This window comes from Chiloscyllium plagiosum, unplaced genomic scaffold, assembly GCF_037043375.1.
Source record: "Chiloscyllium plagiosum isolate Xiang-an unplaced genomic scaffold, Cpla_swu_hap1 HiC_scaffold_24, whole genome shotgun sequence".
Classification (NCBI taxonomy): domain Eukaryota; kingdom Metazoa; phylum Chordata; class Chondrichthyes; order Orectolobiformes; family Hemiscylliidae; genus Chiloscyllium; species Chiloscyllium plagiosum.
In genome coordinates this window covers 47,020,833-47,036,960 of record NW_028270162.1, presented here as the reverse complement: position 1 = coordinate 47,036,960, position 16,128 = coordinate 47,020,833, and the positions used below count along the sequence as shown (strand labels likewise).

At 41.5% G+C, this 16,128-nt stretch overlaps 1 protein-coding gene across 4 annotated transcripts in view; it reads left to right on the top strand.

Moving 5' to 3' along the window:
- The first annotated feature begins 893 nt into the window (after positions 1-893).
- Positions 894-16,128, top strand: part of acads (acyl-CoA dehydrogenase short chain) — a 216,429-nt gene continuing 201,194 nt past the window's right edge. The window contains exons 1-2 of one of the 4 annotated variants that reach the window (XM_043715933.2): positions 894-976; positions 10,575-10,738. In XM_043715933.2, coding sequence (XP_043571868.1) covers positions 919-976; positions 10,575-10,738 — 222 coding nt within the window. In that variant the 5' untranslated portion in view covers positions 894-918. Of the gene's footprint in view, positions 977-1,058; positions 1,269-3,216; positions 3,281-10,574; positions 10,739-16,128 lie in introns of those variants that run through there. The other 3 variants (XM_088000131.1, XM_088000132.1, XM_043715936.2) reach the window with 3 other exon arrangements.

The following is a 16,128-nucleotide window of genomic DNA, read 5'->3' as shown; positions in this document are numbered from 1 at the left end:
CTAACCTCATCTACAGCGGTAATGTGGGCTGAGTCCTCATCAAAAGTTCTCTCAGCCACCTTGACTAACAAGGCCACGCCTTCCCCCTCTGTTATCGCCTTGCCTGTTCTTAATGAAAGAAATAAATCCTGGATCCTGCAACATCCATTCTTCATCCTGCTGTATCCATGTCATCTGTCTGGGAACATGAATAGGAAGGGTTTGAAGGGATATGGGTCAAATAGGACTAGATCAGTTTAGGATATCTGGTTGGGGATGAGTTGGACCAAAGTGTCTGTTTCTATGCTGTGAGATGGCATGGTGGCTCAGTGATGAGTACAGCTGCCTCGCAACACCAGGGACCTGAATTCAATTCTAGCCTGGGTGACTGTCTGCATGGGTATCCTCCAGGTGCTCCGGTTTCCTCCCCCAGCCCAAAGATGAGAAGGTTAGGTGGATTTCCTTATGGTACTAAATGCCCATAGTGTGCAGGGATGTACAGGCTAGTTGGGTTAGCCATGGGAAATGCAGGGTTACAGGAGTGGAGAAGACGGGGGTGGCTTTGTGTGTGTGGGGGGGGGGGGGGGATGCTGTTTAGAGGGTAGCTGTGGACTTGTTGGGCTGAATAGAGTGCTTCCACACTGTAGAGACTCTGATGTTCCGCTTTCTCCAAGTGGAACTTATCTAACTAATCGTTTGCAATAATTATAAAATGAAAATCCATATTAATGTTTGGTACAATGGAAACATCAGGTTTGGCAGGTCTGAGGAGAGGGGAAAAAAACGGTGTTAATATTTAAATAATATATCCTTGTATTTTAATGTGAGAGAGGACACCGCACTACCACCGACAGCTTCTCAAGGCGGAATTATTGTTGGGCTCTGGGTGTGGAACGCTGCAGTGCGGCCTGGAGCGGCCGGGGGGGGACGCAGTGCGGGATGCACAGGACGCCTGCAGGGATGGGTTCGCTGCTGTGGAGAATCCCCAGAGCAATGAGTGAGTTTAACAAGAGCTAAACCTCTGAAAGGAAGCAGGGGTTTGGGGTGAGGACCTGGGACCAAGCCAGAGCTCCAGCCGCCGCGGACACGGACCACCTGCGGAAGGGTCAGCCTGAGCCTGATGGGCGGCGGCTGCTGTCATTCCCGGTGGAGTGCTGCCCTTTCACCCACTGACTGCTCCCAAGGCCCGAGCTCCTGCATTCACAGACTTACTTGCATCCAGGAATTCAAAAGGCTGGATTAACGACAACGGTTAGGTTCCGATAAACAGATGAAAACTGCAGGTTTATGTGAGCAAGTGGTACAGTGCCACTAAGGCTTTACTATGCAATGGAAATGCGACCCAATTTCCATTGGAAACTGCATTTTTCTCACCTCTTTCACGTCTCCAGGACATCACAAAAGAATGCCGTAATCGGCGAGTTACTTCTAAAATGTAGTCACTGCTTTTAGGTAGATAAACGAAGAAGTGACGATAGCTCAAATCCGAGTAAATGATGTCCAACTGAAATGGGCAAAGTGTACAGTAACCATCAACTAAGTGCTGGAGCAGTCAGGTTTGACAGCATCTGAGAAGACAGAAAAACAGCCTTAATGTTTCGAGTTTGATATACTCCACTTAAAACTGAAAAGTGGGGTGGAATTGTGTACTTTCCACCTCACTTCAGTTCTAACTGTATTGAGCTTGAAAGGTTAACTTTGTTTCGCTCTGTACAGGCAGAGTCATACACCACAGAAACAGACTCTTCCGTTCAACCGAACATCCTAATGTGATTCCATTTGCCAGCATTTGGCTCATAACCGTCTGAACCTTTCCTATTCAGGTACCCACCCAGATGCCTTTTAGACCATAAGAAATAGGAGCAGAAATTAGGCCATTCAGTCCATGGTGGGTGCCTGGACTGTGTTGCCAGCTGAGGTGGTAGAAGCAGGAATGATGGTGTCATTTAAGATGTATCTGGACAGATACATGAATAGGCAGGGAGCAGAGGGATACAGACCTTTAGAAAATAGTCAACAGATTTAGGTGGAGGATCTGGATCGGCACAGGGTTGGAGGGTCGAAGGGCCTGTTCCTGTGCTGTAATTTTCTTGGTTCTTTGTTGCCACGAGTCTGCTCTGCCATTCAATCATGGCTGATCAGTTTCTCAATCCCTTTCTCCCTGTAAACCTTGATCCCCTTGATTCTCAAGAACCTATCTTAAATATACTTAATGACCTGGCCTCCACAACCTTCTCTGACACTGAATTCCAAAGATTCACCACTCTCTGGCTGAAGAACTTTCCCTTATCTCCATTCTAAAAGATCTTCCCTTTACCCTCAGGCTGTGCTCTCGGGTGCTAGTCTCTCCTACCAATGGAAACATCTTCCCAGTATCTACTCTGTCCAGGCCATTCAGAATGCTAAATAAACTTTCAAATGTTGTAATTGTACCCACCACTTCCACTTCCTCTAGCAGCTCATTCTTTGCACTGCTGCCAGATTTAGAGTCATAGAGTGCTGAGTTTCTTCAGAATTATGTTGGAAAAATCTGGAATTTGTTCCAGATTTTCAGCATTTAAAATATTTTGTTTTTTATTGAAGCAGTGTAGACCATAAGATGTAGGACCAGAAGGAGGCCATTGGTCCAACAAACTGTAAAAGGCTAGAATCCTATTATGGGATGTCTTTTTTTTGAGCCAATGACAACCCAAGAGGACAACAGGGAGCCTGACAATACAGCCCATTGAAACTTTTTCGATGACATTTGACAGAGTTCTTCAAAAAACAATGTTAGGGGGCTGAGTCTAAAAATTGAGGCTAGACTGTTCAGAAGAGATGATAGGAAACACTTCATCTCATGCAAAGGTTGGTAGAGATTTGGAACTGTCTTCTACAAATTGCAGTTGATACTAGATCAGTTGTTAATTTTCAATCTGAGATTGCTTAACCAAAATTTATCTAAGGTATTAAGGAACATGGGCCAAAGACATGGGCCAAACACCAATCATTGAATGGTGGAAAAGGCTTGAGGGGCTGAATGGCCTACTCCTTCCTATGTTTCTTTGAGTTAAACGTATGTTTGGCATTCCAGGATAAATCCAAGGAATGGACAAGAAACTATGGAAGAATAGAAATAAAATGCATGCTTGTTGATTCAGGTTGAGAAGATGTAGTAAGGAAAGGGACATAATGACCTGCATTCCAAAACAGTGTCTAATGTGGTTAAGTTTGCAGATGAATCCAAACTGGAAGAGGCGTAGTTTACCTGGACTTCAGTAAGGCTTTGAATAAGTTCCCACAAGGGAGACTGATAGTGAAGGTAAGAGCCCAGCAAATAAAAGGAAATTTGGCAGATTGATATTGAATTGGTTGAGTGGCAGGAAGCTGAGGACGATGGTGTAAGGGTGTGTCTGTGACTGGAACTTTGTGTCTAACGGGGTCTCACAGAAATTAGTGTACGGGCTCGTACTAAATGTGGTTTATATAAATGAATTAAACTTGAATGATGGTTGATCAGTAAGTTTACGAATTACATAAAAATTGATATGGTGATAAATAGTAAGGCGGATAGTCTTTAGATTACAGGGATTTACATAGGCTGGTAAGATAAACTGATGAGTGGCAAATGGAATTCAATTGGATGTGTGAAATCATGCACTTGGGCAAGACTGACATGACGTGATGAATGGTAGGACCCTGGGAAGCATTGAGGATCAGAGAGATTTTGGTGCACATGTACACCAGTCCCTTAAGGACATTTGGGTAAAGAGGTTAAGAAGGTATATGAGGTACTTGCTTTGTTTAGCTGAGGCATAGCGTTTAAGAGCTGGGAGGTTACACTGAGATTGTATCAAACATTGGTTAGGCTACAATTGTTTGCAGTTCTGGGATCCACATTACAGGAGGAATGTGAAGCGGTGCAGAGGAGATTTACCAGGATGTGCCTGGGCTGGAGAGTTTCAGTAATGAAGAGAGATTGGATGGACTGGGGTTGGCTTTTCTTAGAACAGATTGAGAGGGGACATGATTGAGATGTATAAAATTAAGAAGAACATAATAGGGCAGACAAGAAGAAACGTTTTCCCTTGATGGAGGCATTAATGACCAGGGGCAGGAGGTTTACAGGAGATGTGAAGACAAATGTTTTCACCAGAGGTTGGTGAGCATCTGCAACTCACTGCCTATATGGGTGGTAGAGGCAGAAATCCTCATAACATTTAAGAAGTATTTAGATGTGCGCCTGTGACACTAAGCCATGCCAAATGCTGGAAAATGGGATTAGAATAATTAGCTGGATGCTTTTGATGTGGATGTGATGGGCCGAAGGGCCTTTTTCTATGCTGCAGGTCTCTATGACTCTATGATGAACAGTAGAACTCTGGGAAGCAAAAAGGATCAGAGTGACTTGGTGTGCTTGGCCACTGGTCCCTTAAGTTAATGGGATAGGTAAGATAAAATGATTAAGAAGGTATTTGGGTACTTTCTGTTATTAGCCAAGACATAAAGTTTAAGAGCTGGGAGGTTATGCTGGAACTGTTTAAAATATTGGTTAGACCACAGCTAATGTAGTGTGTGCAGTTCTGAAATTCACATTATAGGTGGAATGTGATTGTACTGGAGAGCAGTCAGAGAATTTTTACCAGGATGGTGTCTGGGCCAGAGAGTTTCAGGTATAAAATAAAATTGGACAGACTAGAGTTGGCTTTTCTTGGAACAGAGGAGATTGAGAGGGGATATGATTGAGATGTATAAAATTATGAGGGGCATAAACAGGGTAGATGGGAAGAAACATTTCCCCTTGATGGAGGGGTCAGTGATTGGCACAGACTCGATGGGCGAAAGGGCCTTTTTCTGTGCTGTAGACCTTAATGACTCTAATTATAGAAGGCAGCATAAAAATTCCAAATTGAGTAAAACCAGGACAAAACTAAAGACTCTGAATCTGAATGCCTGTGGCAGTTGGAACAAATGGTATTTGAGCTGACAGCGTAAATAGAATTAATTGATTAAGATCTGATAGCAGTTAACGAGATATACTTGCAGGATGATATAGAATGGGACCTGAATATTGAAAGATACAGGGCATTATTAGATAGAGCGTTAGCTAGGAAAAGGTACATGGGTTATTAATCATAGAATTTACACATTAGAGTGGAATGACCCAACTTCAGGAGAAGAGCATGTTTGAATGGTTTGGATGAGATGAGAAATGATAAAAGACGAGAAATCACTTGTGGGAGTGATGTATAAGCTCTCAAACAGTAATGACATAGTGGAAGAAGTGTAAATGAATGAATAATGGGAGCTTATCGAAAAGGTATGCAATAATCATGGAGAATTTAATCTACATATAGACTGGAAAAATCAAATATGCAAAGGTAGCCTAAAACAAGATTTCATAGAATGTTTGTGGAATAGTTTCTTAGAACAGTGTGTTCTGCAGCCCACCAGAGAACAGACAATGCTGCAAACTATGTACCTGGGATTTCACAACAGGATCAGATAAATTAATAGCCTCAAAGTGAAGGTGTCCACAGATAGCAGTGCTCATATTATGATTGAATTTTACATTCAATTTGAGGGAGAGGTAATAGGTCAAAGTCTCGTGTTTTAAACTTAAATAAGGACAATTTCAGGCCATAAAACAGCACTAGCACATTGAATTGACAAATAAGGCAAGAGAGAGGCCAATAGAGAAACAATAACAGCCACTTATTGGAGATATTTCAGGATATACCAAGTAGATGCATTTCATTGAGTAATAAAAATGCTGAGTGGAAGGCCTACCATCTGTGGTTAACTAAATTAGTTAAGTATTGTATCAAACTGAAACAACAAACATATCACTGTGTATTAGACAGGCAACAGGTCAGAAAACGGGTACAATGTTAAGAAAAGCAAAGATTGACTAAAAGATAAATAAGATGGGAAAAATTAAAATAGAAGATTAACAGAAGTATTTCAAAAGATAGTGAGACTCTAAATAGGTGAAAAGAATAACAGTCAGCACAGAGAGCCTTTGTCATTTGGAATGTGGGTCTGGAGAATGAATGGAACATGAGGAGATGGAAGACAAATAGCTGTTTCAGAAGGTACATCCTACAAATAGTTGCAAATTAGGAAATGGAAGTGAGGGAGAGACATGTAAATTACAATCATCAGAGAAGTGGTACTGAGCAAATTGTTGAAGCTGACTTACTTTGTAACTTATTATTGTGAGCTGAATTCCCCAGAACCAGATAGACTTCATCCTTGGGTCTTAAAAGTTAAGTGGATAGTGAGATAGTTGATGTTTTGGCTTTCATTTTCTAAAATTGTGGAAGGCTTCATTAGAATAGAAAATGTAACTCCTGTATTCAAACAGGGAAGGAGGCAGAAAGCAGGAAACTACAGGCCAATTATCTTAACATCTATTATGGGGATGATGTTAGAAGTTATTGTTAAAGCCATTATATTAGACCACTTGGAAAAGTTCAGAGTAATCTGGCAGAGGCAACATAGTATTGTGAGAACAAAGCATGTTCAACAAACTTATTGGAGTTCTTTGAGGAAGTAAAATATGCTATAGATAAAGTGGTGGCTGTACTGTACTTGGATTTCAAGAAGGCATTTGATAAGCTGCAACATTAAATGTTATTATGGAAAATAAAAGTTCAAAGGGATTGAATTACCATGGCATGGTTAGAAGAACACCTGGCTAATAGGGAAGCATCAGAGAGGAGGCATTAGTGGGTCCTCTTCTGGTTGGCAAGATGTAATGAGTGATGCACCACAGGGAATGCTGCTGGGTTCTCAAAATTTTGGAACTTCTATAAATGACTTGGATAAAGGGACAGAAGATGTGATTGCTAAATTTGTTGATGACACAAAGTTAGTTAGGAAAATCAGTTGTGCAGAGGACGTAAAGAGGCTACAAAGAGATACAGATAGGTTAAGTGAGTGGGCCAATATCTGAGAATGGAGTGCAATGCGAGAAAAATGTGAAACTGTCCATTTTGGCAGGAAGAATAAAGTATATTGTCTCAGTGGTAAGAGATTGCAGAAGTCTAAGATGCAGAGGATCTGGGTATCCAAGTGAACAAATTGCTTAAGGTTAGTATGCAGGCACAGGAAGTGATTAAGAAATGTAATAGAGTGCTATAATTTATTCTTAAAAATGTGTTGCTGGAAAAGCGCAGCAGGTCAGGCAGCATCAAAGGAACAGGAGAATCGACGTTTTGGGCATAAGAAGGGCTTATGCTCGAAACGTCGATTTTCCTGTTCCTTTGATGCTGCCTGACCTGCTGCGCTTTTCCAGCAACACATTTTTAAGCTCTGATCTCCAGCATCTGCAGTCCTCACTTTCTCCTGCTATAATTTGTTGCAATGGTTATTGAATACAAAAGTTGGGATGTTATGCCTCAATTGTACAAGGCACTAGTGAGACCACATCCAGAGTGTACAATCTTGGTCACCTTACTTGAGGAAGGATGAAGGTATGTTTGAAGCAATTCAGAGAAAGTTTACTATACTAGCTGTACTTGGAATGGGGATTGAATAAAACATGTAATATACTGAAGGGTCTTGACAAGGTTCATGTGGAAAAGATGTTTCCTGTTGTCGGAGAATCTAGAACTTGGATTTATTGATTAAAAGTAAAGGTCGCCCTTTTAAGTCAGTGATGAGTACATTTTTTATTTCACAGAGGGTTGAGAGTCTTTGGAGATCTGTTTCCACCACTTTTTGAGGAAGCGAATCTTTGACTACAGATTGTTCTTTATAATGCACATTTTCCCTGTAACATGACTAAAGAATCGGGGACGCTGTTTCTAAAAAATAAACTTTTAAAACGTGTGTTGGCTGTAATGTTAAGCACTGTTTCTAAAGTGCAACTTTTTTAATAACTATCACATTATACAAGAATTGACCGTATTTTTAAGAGTAATATGGATGGAGGAATGGTTAACAAACAGAAACATTAGAGAGTAGGAATTAGCAAGGCATTTCTAGTTGGCAGATCCCTGAGGGTATTATAAGCAGGATAAATAAAGGGGTAACTAATAAATGCAGTGTATTTGGATTTCCAAAATGCATTTGTTAAATTGCCATGTAAAAGCCATGTTGGATTGGTTGGTGGAAAAAGTCAGAAGTCACAGAGCAACAGGTTATAGTCCAACAGGTTTATTTGAAATCACATGCTGTCAGAGCGCTGCTCCTTTGTCAGGTGAAGTCACCTCACCTGATGAAGGAGCAGCGTTCCGAAAGCTTGTGATTTCAAATAAACTTGTTGGACTATAACCTGGTGTCTTGTGACTTCTGACTTTGGCTATGTCAAAGGCTGCTGCACAAGAAAATGGACTTAGGACGGATTAACTAATTGGAAACATTGTTTAGCATAACTGAGTTACTTTCAGGATGGCAATCTGTAACTAGTGGAGTGCCACAGTTGTCAATCCTGAAGCTTCAGTTATTTATAATCTACATTAATAAACTGGATGAAGCGACTGACTGTACTGGGGCCAAATTTGCTGATAGTGCAAAGATAGGTAGGAAAGTAAGTTGTGTTAAGAATACAAAGGGTCTTCAAAGAGGTTAGGTTAGCGAGCAAACATTTGATAGATGGAGTATATGAGAGGAAATCAGAGGTTGTCCACTTTGGTAGGAAGAATAAGAAAGCAAAATGTTAAATAAAGAGAGATTTCAGAATGCTGCAGTGCTAAGCCACCTGGAAGACATTGTACATGAATCACAAAAATCAGCATTCAAGTGCAAATACTTAAGACAGCAAAGGGACTGTTGGCCTAAATTGCAAGAGGGACAGATTTTGAAAGTAAGGAAGTCCTGCTATATCTGTACAGGATAATGATGACACTGCACCTAGAGTATTGTGTGCAGTTTTTGTTACTTAAAAGGGGCACATTTTAATTGGACATAGTTCAGTGAAAGTTTACTAGGCTGATGAGGAATTTTTCTTATTTACATAGGTTGAGCTGGTTAGGTCTATCTTCATGGAATTTAGCAGAAGGAGAAGGAACCTTATTCAGATGTACTGTATAAGGTTCTGAATGGGCTTGACAAGGTTGACATTGAGGTTGTTTCCTCTGGAAGTTGAATCTTGAACAAAGGGGCACAGTCTCAAGGTAAGGGTCAATCAATTAGGACTGAAATGAGAAAATTATTCACTTCGATCTTGGTGTTCATTTGTATTGGATTTTCACTAGACTGATTCCTGGAATGATGGGACTGTTCTGTGGTGAGAGATTGTGGATCCTGACCCTGTATTCTCTTGAATTTCGAAGAATGAGAGGAGATATCACTGGAACATAGAAAGGGCTAGACAGGGTGACTGCAGAAAAGTTCTTTCTCCTGGCTGGGGAGGGTGTCTTTAGCGCCTCATCTTTGGCTGATAAAACTGACTAAGTTCCTTTAATGATCCGAAATTCAGCTGAGGTTTAAAGCTGACAATAAGTTCGACTGGGTCAATTTACTTTGCCAGTGTTTAAAGATGGTAGAACCGTTAACATTCTTAGAATTGCCCCGAATTGGTACATTATGTACTTTAATATATAATGGTATTCGAACATAAATTTTCTGATACAGAGAATGAAAGACAGTGTTATAGATGATTTATGATGAATAAAGAGAACCCTTGAACACTGTGATAGTTGTTACAGTGGCTAATATCCCATGGCCAAGTTAATCTAATTGTAGGATCCAAGATATCCAAGTAGTAGTTTATATGTTGATTGCTTTTGACACAACTGGGTGCTTTAATCACTTGATTTAGGACTGGAAACCTCCCATCTGGAGAAGGGTTAGGGCTGAAAAGGATGATCTCTGCCTGATTAACTGTGATTGGCAGCTCAGTTGCTCAGAAGGCAAGCTGTGTTTTTCCTCCTATCAAACTGTTTCCCCATTTGTATGTATCAGAACCAGTATAATTTGCTCTTTTTGTGCAATGAAAATAAATGATGGTTATCACATCGCCAGTGATGATTGGCCTTTAATTGATGAACTTTTGCATGCAGCACTTGGCTGGTTTGCACTTTTAAATACAATATAATGCTTGACCTTTACAATGACTTCCAGATAAGTGCAATACTTAGAATTGATGAAAGCATTTTAAGATTTTACCAAGAAATAGAATAGGAGAAAGTAAGGACTGCAGATGCTGGAGATGAGAGCTTAAAAATGTGTTGCTGGAAAAGCGCAGCAGGTCAGGCAGCATCAAAGGAACAGGAGAATCAACGTTTCGGGGAGCTTTCTCATTTCCCCTCCCCCCAAACTTTTCTCAGTCCCAACCCTCAGACTCAGCACCGCCTTCTTGACCTGCAATCTTCTTCCCGCCCCCACTCCCTCTCTGGCCTATCACCCTCACCTTAACCTCCTTCCACCTATCGTATTCCCAACGCCCCTCCCCCAAGTCCCTCCTCCCTATCTTTTATCTTAGCCTGCTTGGCACACCCTCCTCATTCCTGAAGAAGGGCTTATGCCCGAAATGTCGATTCTCCTGTTCCTTTGATGCTGCCTGACCTGCTGCGCTTTTCCAGCAACACATTTTTAAGCCAAGAAATAGAATGCCAAATAGCAGCAACTGTTTCTGATCAGTTATTCTGTATTTCCACTTCCTGCAGCCGTGAGGTCAGGATGTTTACGCAAACTGTATACAGTCTATCAGATGGTGGAACTTCCAGAAACTCATCAGTTGCTGCGGGATACCTGCAGAGGCTTTGCGGAAAAGGAACTCACTCCAGTTGCTGCACAGCTAGACAAAGAGCACAAATTTCCTGCTGAGCAGGTAACAGTTTATAATGAAGCATCTAACGGCAGCCTTTCTACAAAGGCATAGTTTGACCACTTACGCAGAGCTGTTATGCCACTGGGAGGGACAGTTTGTAAAAGCCTACAGTCATTGGGGTAAGTTATCCAAGTTTTGCAGAAATCAAAATCTACTTCTCCCTGAAGTTGTCTGGTGTTCCTATATGTAAGCAGTAGAGTCTGCAGGGTCTGACAGAGGCAAAATGTAGGCCGAATGAAGTCTCCCTACTCCAGGGAGGAAGCTAACTGTGGGTCCCCATGTTACACAGCAGAGCCCAGTAAGTATATAAAAATTGATGGTAAACATAGCATATGAAGGCCATTGCCCTCACACAGGACAAAGAAAAAAATCATGTTGAATAATAGTAATAAAAACAATCAAATGTGCTGTTTGATCACAAAGTGACTCTAATGCAGGATTCAGTTCCCAATGCAACATAACGAGAAGAGCCGAGGTTTTCCTATCATTACCCATTTCTAATGAAAATTACCACAAAAAGGTCTCTCACTCTCTTGCCTTTAATTTTCTCCTTTCCTCCCTCCCTTGCTGTCAAGTAGTTTCTTCATGCCCCTGTTTCCCAGCCACTTCCACTCCATGTAAATCTGATGAATTCTTGGAAAGTGTCTGGAAAGCCTTTTGTTCAAAATTATGACCACCAAGACGGTATCAGAGAATCAACATGTTGCTCGGTGCTTGTTGAAGTTATTTTTCTGCCTTTGAATGCTTCCTTCATTTTGCACTCAGCGTATCTTCCCATTAAGCGGTACTGGCTGTCTCTCAGGGGTATCTGAAGCACTCAAAATCATAATCCACAGGCTTGAAGGTTAATCCTGGCTGTACATATGTGGGATTTTAATGAGCAGGCAGCATGAATATTAGGTGCTGTTTAAATTCATTTTAATATGAGCACATTGAGCCACTTTACAAGTGCAATCAGATTTCTTGGCGCAGATTATTAAAAAGCTATAGAAGATTTAAATGAGCAGAAACAATAAACCGTTGTATTTAAATAAATTAAATTTGCATTTATTCTGAGCAGTCTCATGGTATATTTCCAGATTTGCATTGACATCTTCAATTTCCTTCATTTGTGCAAGCTATTTTATTTCTCTCACAAATGACTGGCCTGCTGAGCATGGTATTGCCCTATTGTAACTCAGGGCAGGTGGGAGATTCAACTTGCAATTTTTTCATTGTATTGTCCAATATCACATTTTGTGGCACAGTTATGTCCGGACATGTCAGGGAGCTCAGCTAGTATTTTTAAAGCCATGTAAAGATTATGTTTATTCTTTAGATGAATTTTTGTTACCTGTCACGTATCTTTTATTCTGGCTGCTCTTGCTCCTCAGTTTAAATCAATTTAAACAGTGAATATCTGCAGTTTATTTTCTCCTGAATTGAATTGAATTTATTGTCACGTGTACCGAGGCACAGTGGAAAGCTTTGTCTTGCGAGCAATACAGGGAGATCACATAGTTAAGTAACATAGATAAGTAAATAATAGGTAAACAGCGGCAAAAACAAAAACACAGATACAGGTGAATGTTAAGAGTTTGTGAGTCCATTCAGTATTCTAACAACAGTAGGGTAGAACCTGTTTTGAAACCAGCTGGTGCGTGTGTTTAGGCTTTGAATCTTCACCCTGATGATAGAGGTTGTAGGTGGAATGGATCTTTAAGAGTGCTGGTGGCCTTTCCTTGACAGCGGGCCTGGTAGATGGATTCTGTAGATGGGAGGTTGGCCTTTGTGATTGTCCGGGCTGAGTTCACCACGCTCTGTAACCACCTCCGATCTTGAATGGTACAGTTGTCATACCAGGTAGTGATACATCCAGACAGAATGCTCTCGATGGCGCACCTATAAAAGTTGGCAAGGGTATTTACCGTCATGCCAAATTTCCTCAGCTGCCTGAGGAAGAAGAGACATTGTTGGGCCTTTGTAACCAGTGCGTCCACATGAAGAGTCCAAGAAAGCTTGGCCACGCCTAGGAGCTGGACACTATCCATTCATTCCACCTCTGTGCTGTTAATATGTAGGGGGGCATGAGTAACATCCTACCGAAAGTCAATAATGAGTTCTATTAAGTTTATAGAGTGTAGAATGATTATAGGAAATAGGAAACTTAGATCTGCATGCAGGAGCTTGCAAAGAGTCATAGAGATGTACAGCTTGGAACAGACCCTTCGGTCCAACCCATCCATGCCGAGCAGATATTCCAACCCAATCTAGTTCCACCTTCCAGAATTTCCAGTTTGCAGGCTCCAGCTGCCTCCTCTTTACAATGGACAAGCAATCCTTTCGAAGTCCATTCCCAGAGGGTGGTCTCATGGCTCTCCGCTTCTTCCTGAAGCAACGGCCTGAATCATTCCCACCCACCACTACCCTCCTCCGTACGGCAAACTCAGCCTCACCCTCAACAACTTCTCTTTTAGAGTCATAGAGATGTACAGCACGGAAACAGACCCTTCGTTCCAACCCGTCCATGCCGACCAGATATCCCAACCCAATCTAGTCCCACCTGCCAACACCCAGCCCATATCCCTCCAAACCCTTCCTATTCATATACCCATCCAGATGCCTTTTAAATGTTGCAATTATACTCGCCTCCACCACTTCCTCTGCTAGTTCATTCCATACACGTACCACCCTCTGTGTGAAAAAGTTGCCCCTTAGGTCTCTTTTATATCTTTCCCCTCTCACCCTAAACCTATGCCCTCTAGTTCTGGACTCCCTGACCCAAGAGAAAAAACTTTGTCTATTTATCCTATCCATGTCCCTCAAAATTTTGTAAACCTCTATAAGGTCACCCCTCAGCCTCCAACGCTCCAGGGAAAACAGCCCCAGCCTGTTCAGCCTGTCCCTGTAGCTCAGATCCTCCAACCCTGGCAACATCCCTGTAAATCTTTTCTGAACCCTTTCAAGTTTCACAACGTCTTTCCAATAGGAAGGAGACCAGAATTGCACTCAATATTCTAACAGTGGCCTAACCAATGTCCTGTACAGCCGCATCATGACCTCCCAACTCCTGTACTCAATACTCTGACCAATAAAGGAAAGCATACCAAAGGCCTTCTTCACTATCCTATCTACCTGCGACTCCACTTTCAAGGAGCTATGAACCTGCAATCCAAGGTCTCTTTGTTCAGCAACACTCCCTAGGACCTTACCATTAAGTGTATAAATCCTGCTAAGATTTGCTTTCCCAAAATGACCATATCCGGTGCCATCTTACTAATATCTCAGCCAAATTGCAGCTTTTGCAGACTCTAATCACTGTTTGTTATTCTGCTTTTTTCCTATAATGAACCTTGATCAAGCTATTTTCATGATTCAAATGCTCTTCCTCATTTCAAAGACCCCAAAGCCAGCATAAATTTCATTTTTGTCCAGCAAATCCACACAGGATTTCCTGTCAGTGCTGTTCCTCCACTGGGCTGAGGAGACCAAAGAGGTAAAACTCTAGCTAAGTTGAGGTGAACAGAAAACTGTGGAAGGTGTAAATTTGAAGTAAGAACCGGAAATGTTGAACATTTCAGTGTAACCCATGATCAGCACTGATAAATTTCTAGACTTAAGTCACGTGTCTTTTTGTAGTAGATCCTGCTGAATCTGCTGTATATTTCCAGCATTTTCAGTCGTTCTCAAACATCAGGTAATATCCTCTTCTTGTTTTCTGAATTTTATTTTGTCTAAATTAATCAAGTTCGGGGTGGGGGGGTGGAGGGGGAGGGGTGGCAGAGTTGGATAATATGAACTTATAATGAGACAGTTTATTGTGGATTCAGTAGAAACCAAATATACCAAATGAACAGAAAGAGAGAGAGAGATGAGGGGGTGGGGGTGCAATGGATTCCATCAGAGCCACATTTACAACAGAAAGTTTAGATAGTTTTGAAACACAATTTTATGCCAAAATTTGCTTGAGGACAGTGAAGACCTTCCACTATAATGGTGCACACTGCACAGAAGTCAACATTTGGTTTGGCTGCCAGACTGACAGCTAATGTACGTGAGGAGATTCCCATTTCTGTGACTACAGTACTATCCTGTGATTACATGATCTGTGGAAAGTGCCATCTCAGAATTGAAGTAATTAAAGAACTGCATGGGAATAACTAGGAGGCAGCAAATTCAAAAGAGTTAAAATCATCATTATTTACAGCTAATTGTCAAATATAATTCACAACTACCAAAATAGCTCTTTTATGCTATCAGTCACTTATGTAATTATAATTTTGGTCAGACTATAAGCAAAATACAACTCCTAGAGTAGATAAGTTGGTTATTGAATAGAAGTGGTAAGATGTGCCTCTGAAGTTTTGCCCAATGCGTCGATTCTCCTGCTCCTCAGATGCTGCCTGACTTGCTGGGCTTTTCCAGCACCACACTCTCGTCTCTGAACATTTTATACCTGTTGCAACAACTTTTTACATGATCTATCAAAGTCGTGCATGAGCTATCATTTACCTTGAACCTTTAACATGGTAAAATATTCCAAGCTGGGGAATGCTCCCCACTTGACAGGATGAATATAACCCTGACAACACTCAAGAAGCTGGACACCATCCAGGACAAAGCAGCCCACTGGATATGCACTACTTCCACAGTATTCAGTCATTCCACCACCAATGCTCGGTAGTAGCAGTGTGTTAAGTCTACAAGATGCACTGCAGCAATTCAGTAAAGTTCGTTAGTCAGCACCTTCCAAACCCTTGACCACTTTCATCCAGAAGAACAAGGGCTGCAGGTACAGGGGAATACCACCAGCTGCAAGTTCTGCTTTAAGCCTCTCACCGTCCTGACTTGGAAATATACTGTTGTTCTTTCAGTGTCGCTGGGTCAAATTCCTGGGACTCCCTCCCTAACAGTATTGTGGGTCTGCTCACATCAAATGGACTGCAGCGGTTCTAGAAGGCAGCTCACTGCCACCTTCTTAATGGCATCCAGGGATGGGCAATAAATGCTGGCCCATCCAGCAATGCCCACATCCCATGAGTGAACTCAAAAAAGAGAAAAGCAGTTTGCCACATTCTAATCACAGTGGGACTTCCACTAACTCTATGCCAAATGTTTCTTTATTTCCTGCTGAATGGTATACTTGAAGAAGACAAGAGCTTGCAGTATTGTAGTTCAATCCTAGAACAAAACCTGCCACAGAGAGACAAATACTTTCTTTTCTAAAGTGTGTTTTAATGATATCAAAATTTCTTAAAGGAGAATGAGACAACTATTTGAGGGTAAATTCACATCTGACATGTGGGAATCTTTTAAAGGCCAGTTGACTAGAGTTCAGGAACTGCATATTCCATAGAGTCATAGAGATGTATAGCACGTTGTTGTGGTTCTGTTCGCCGAGCTGGGAATTT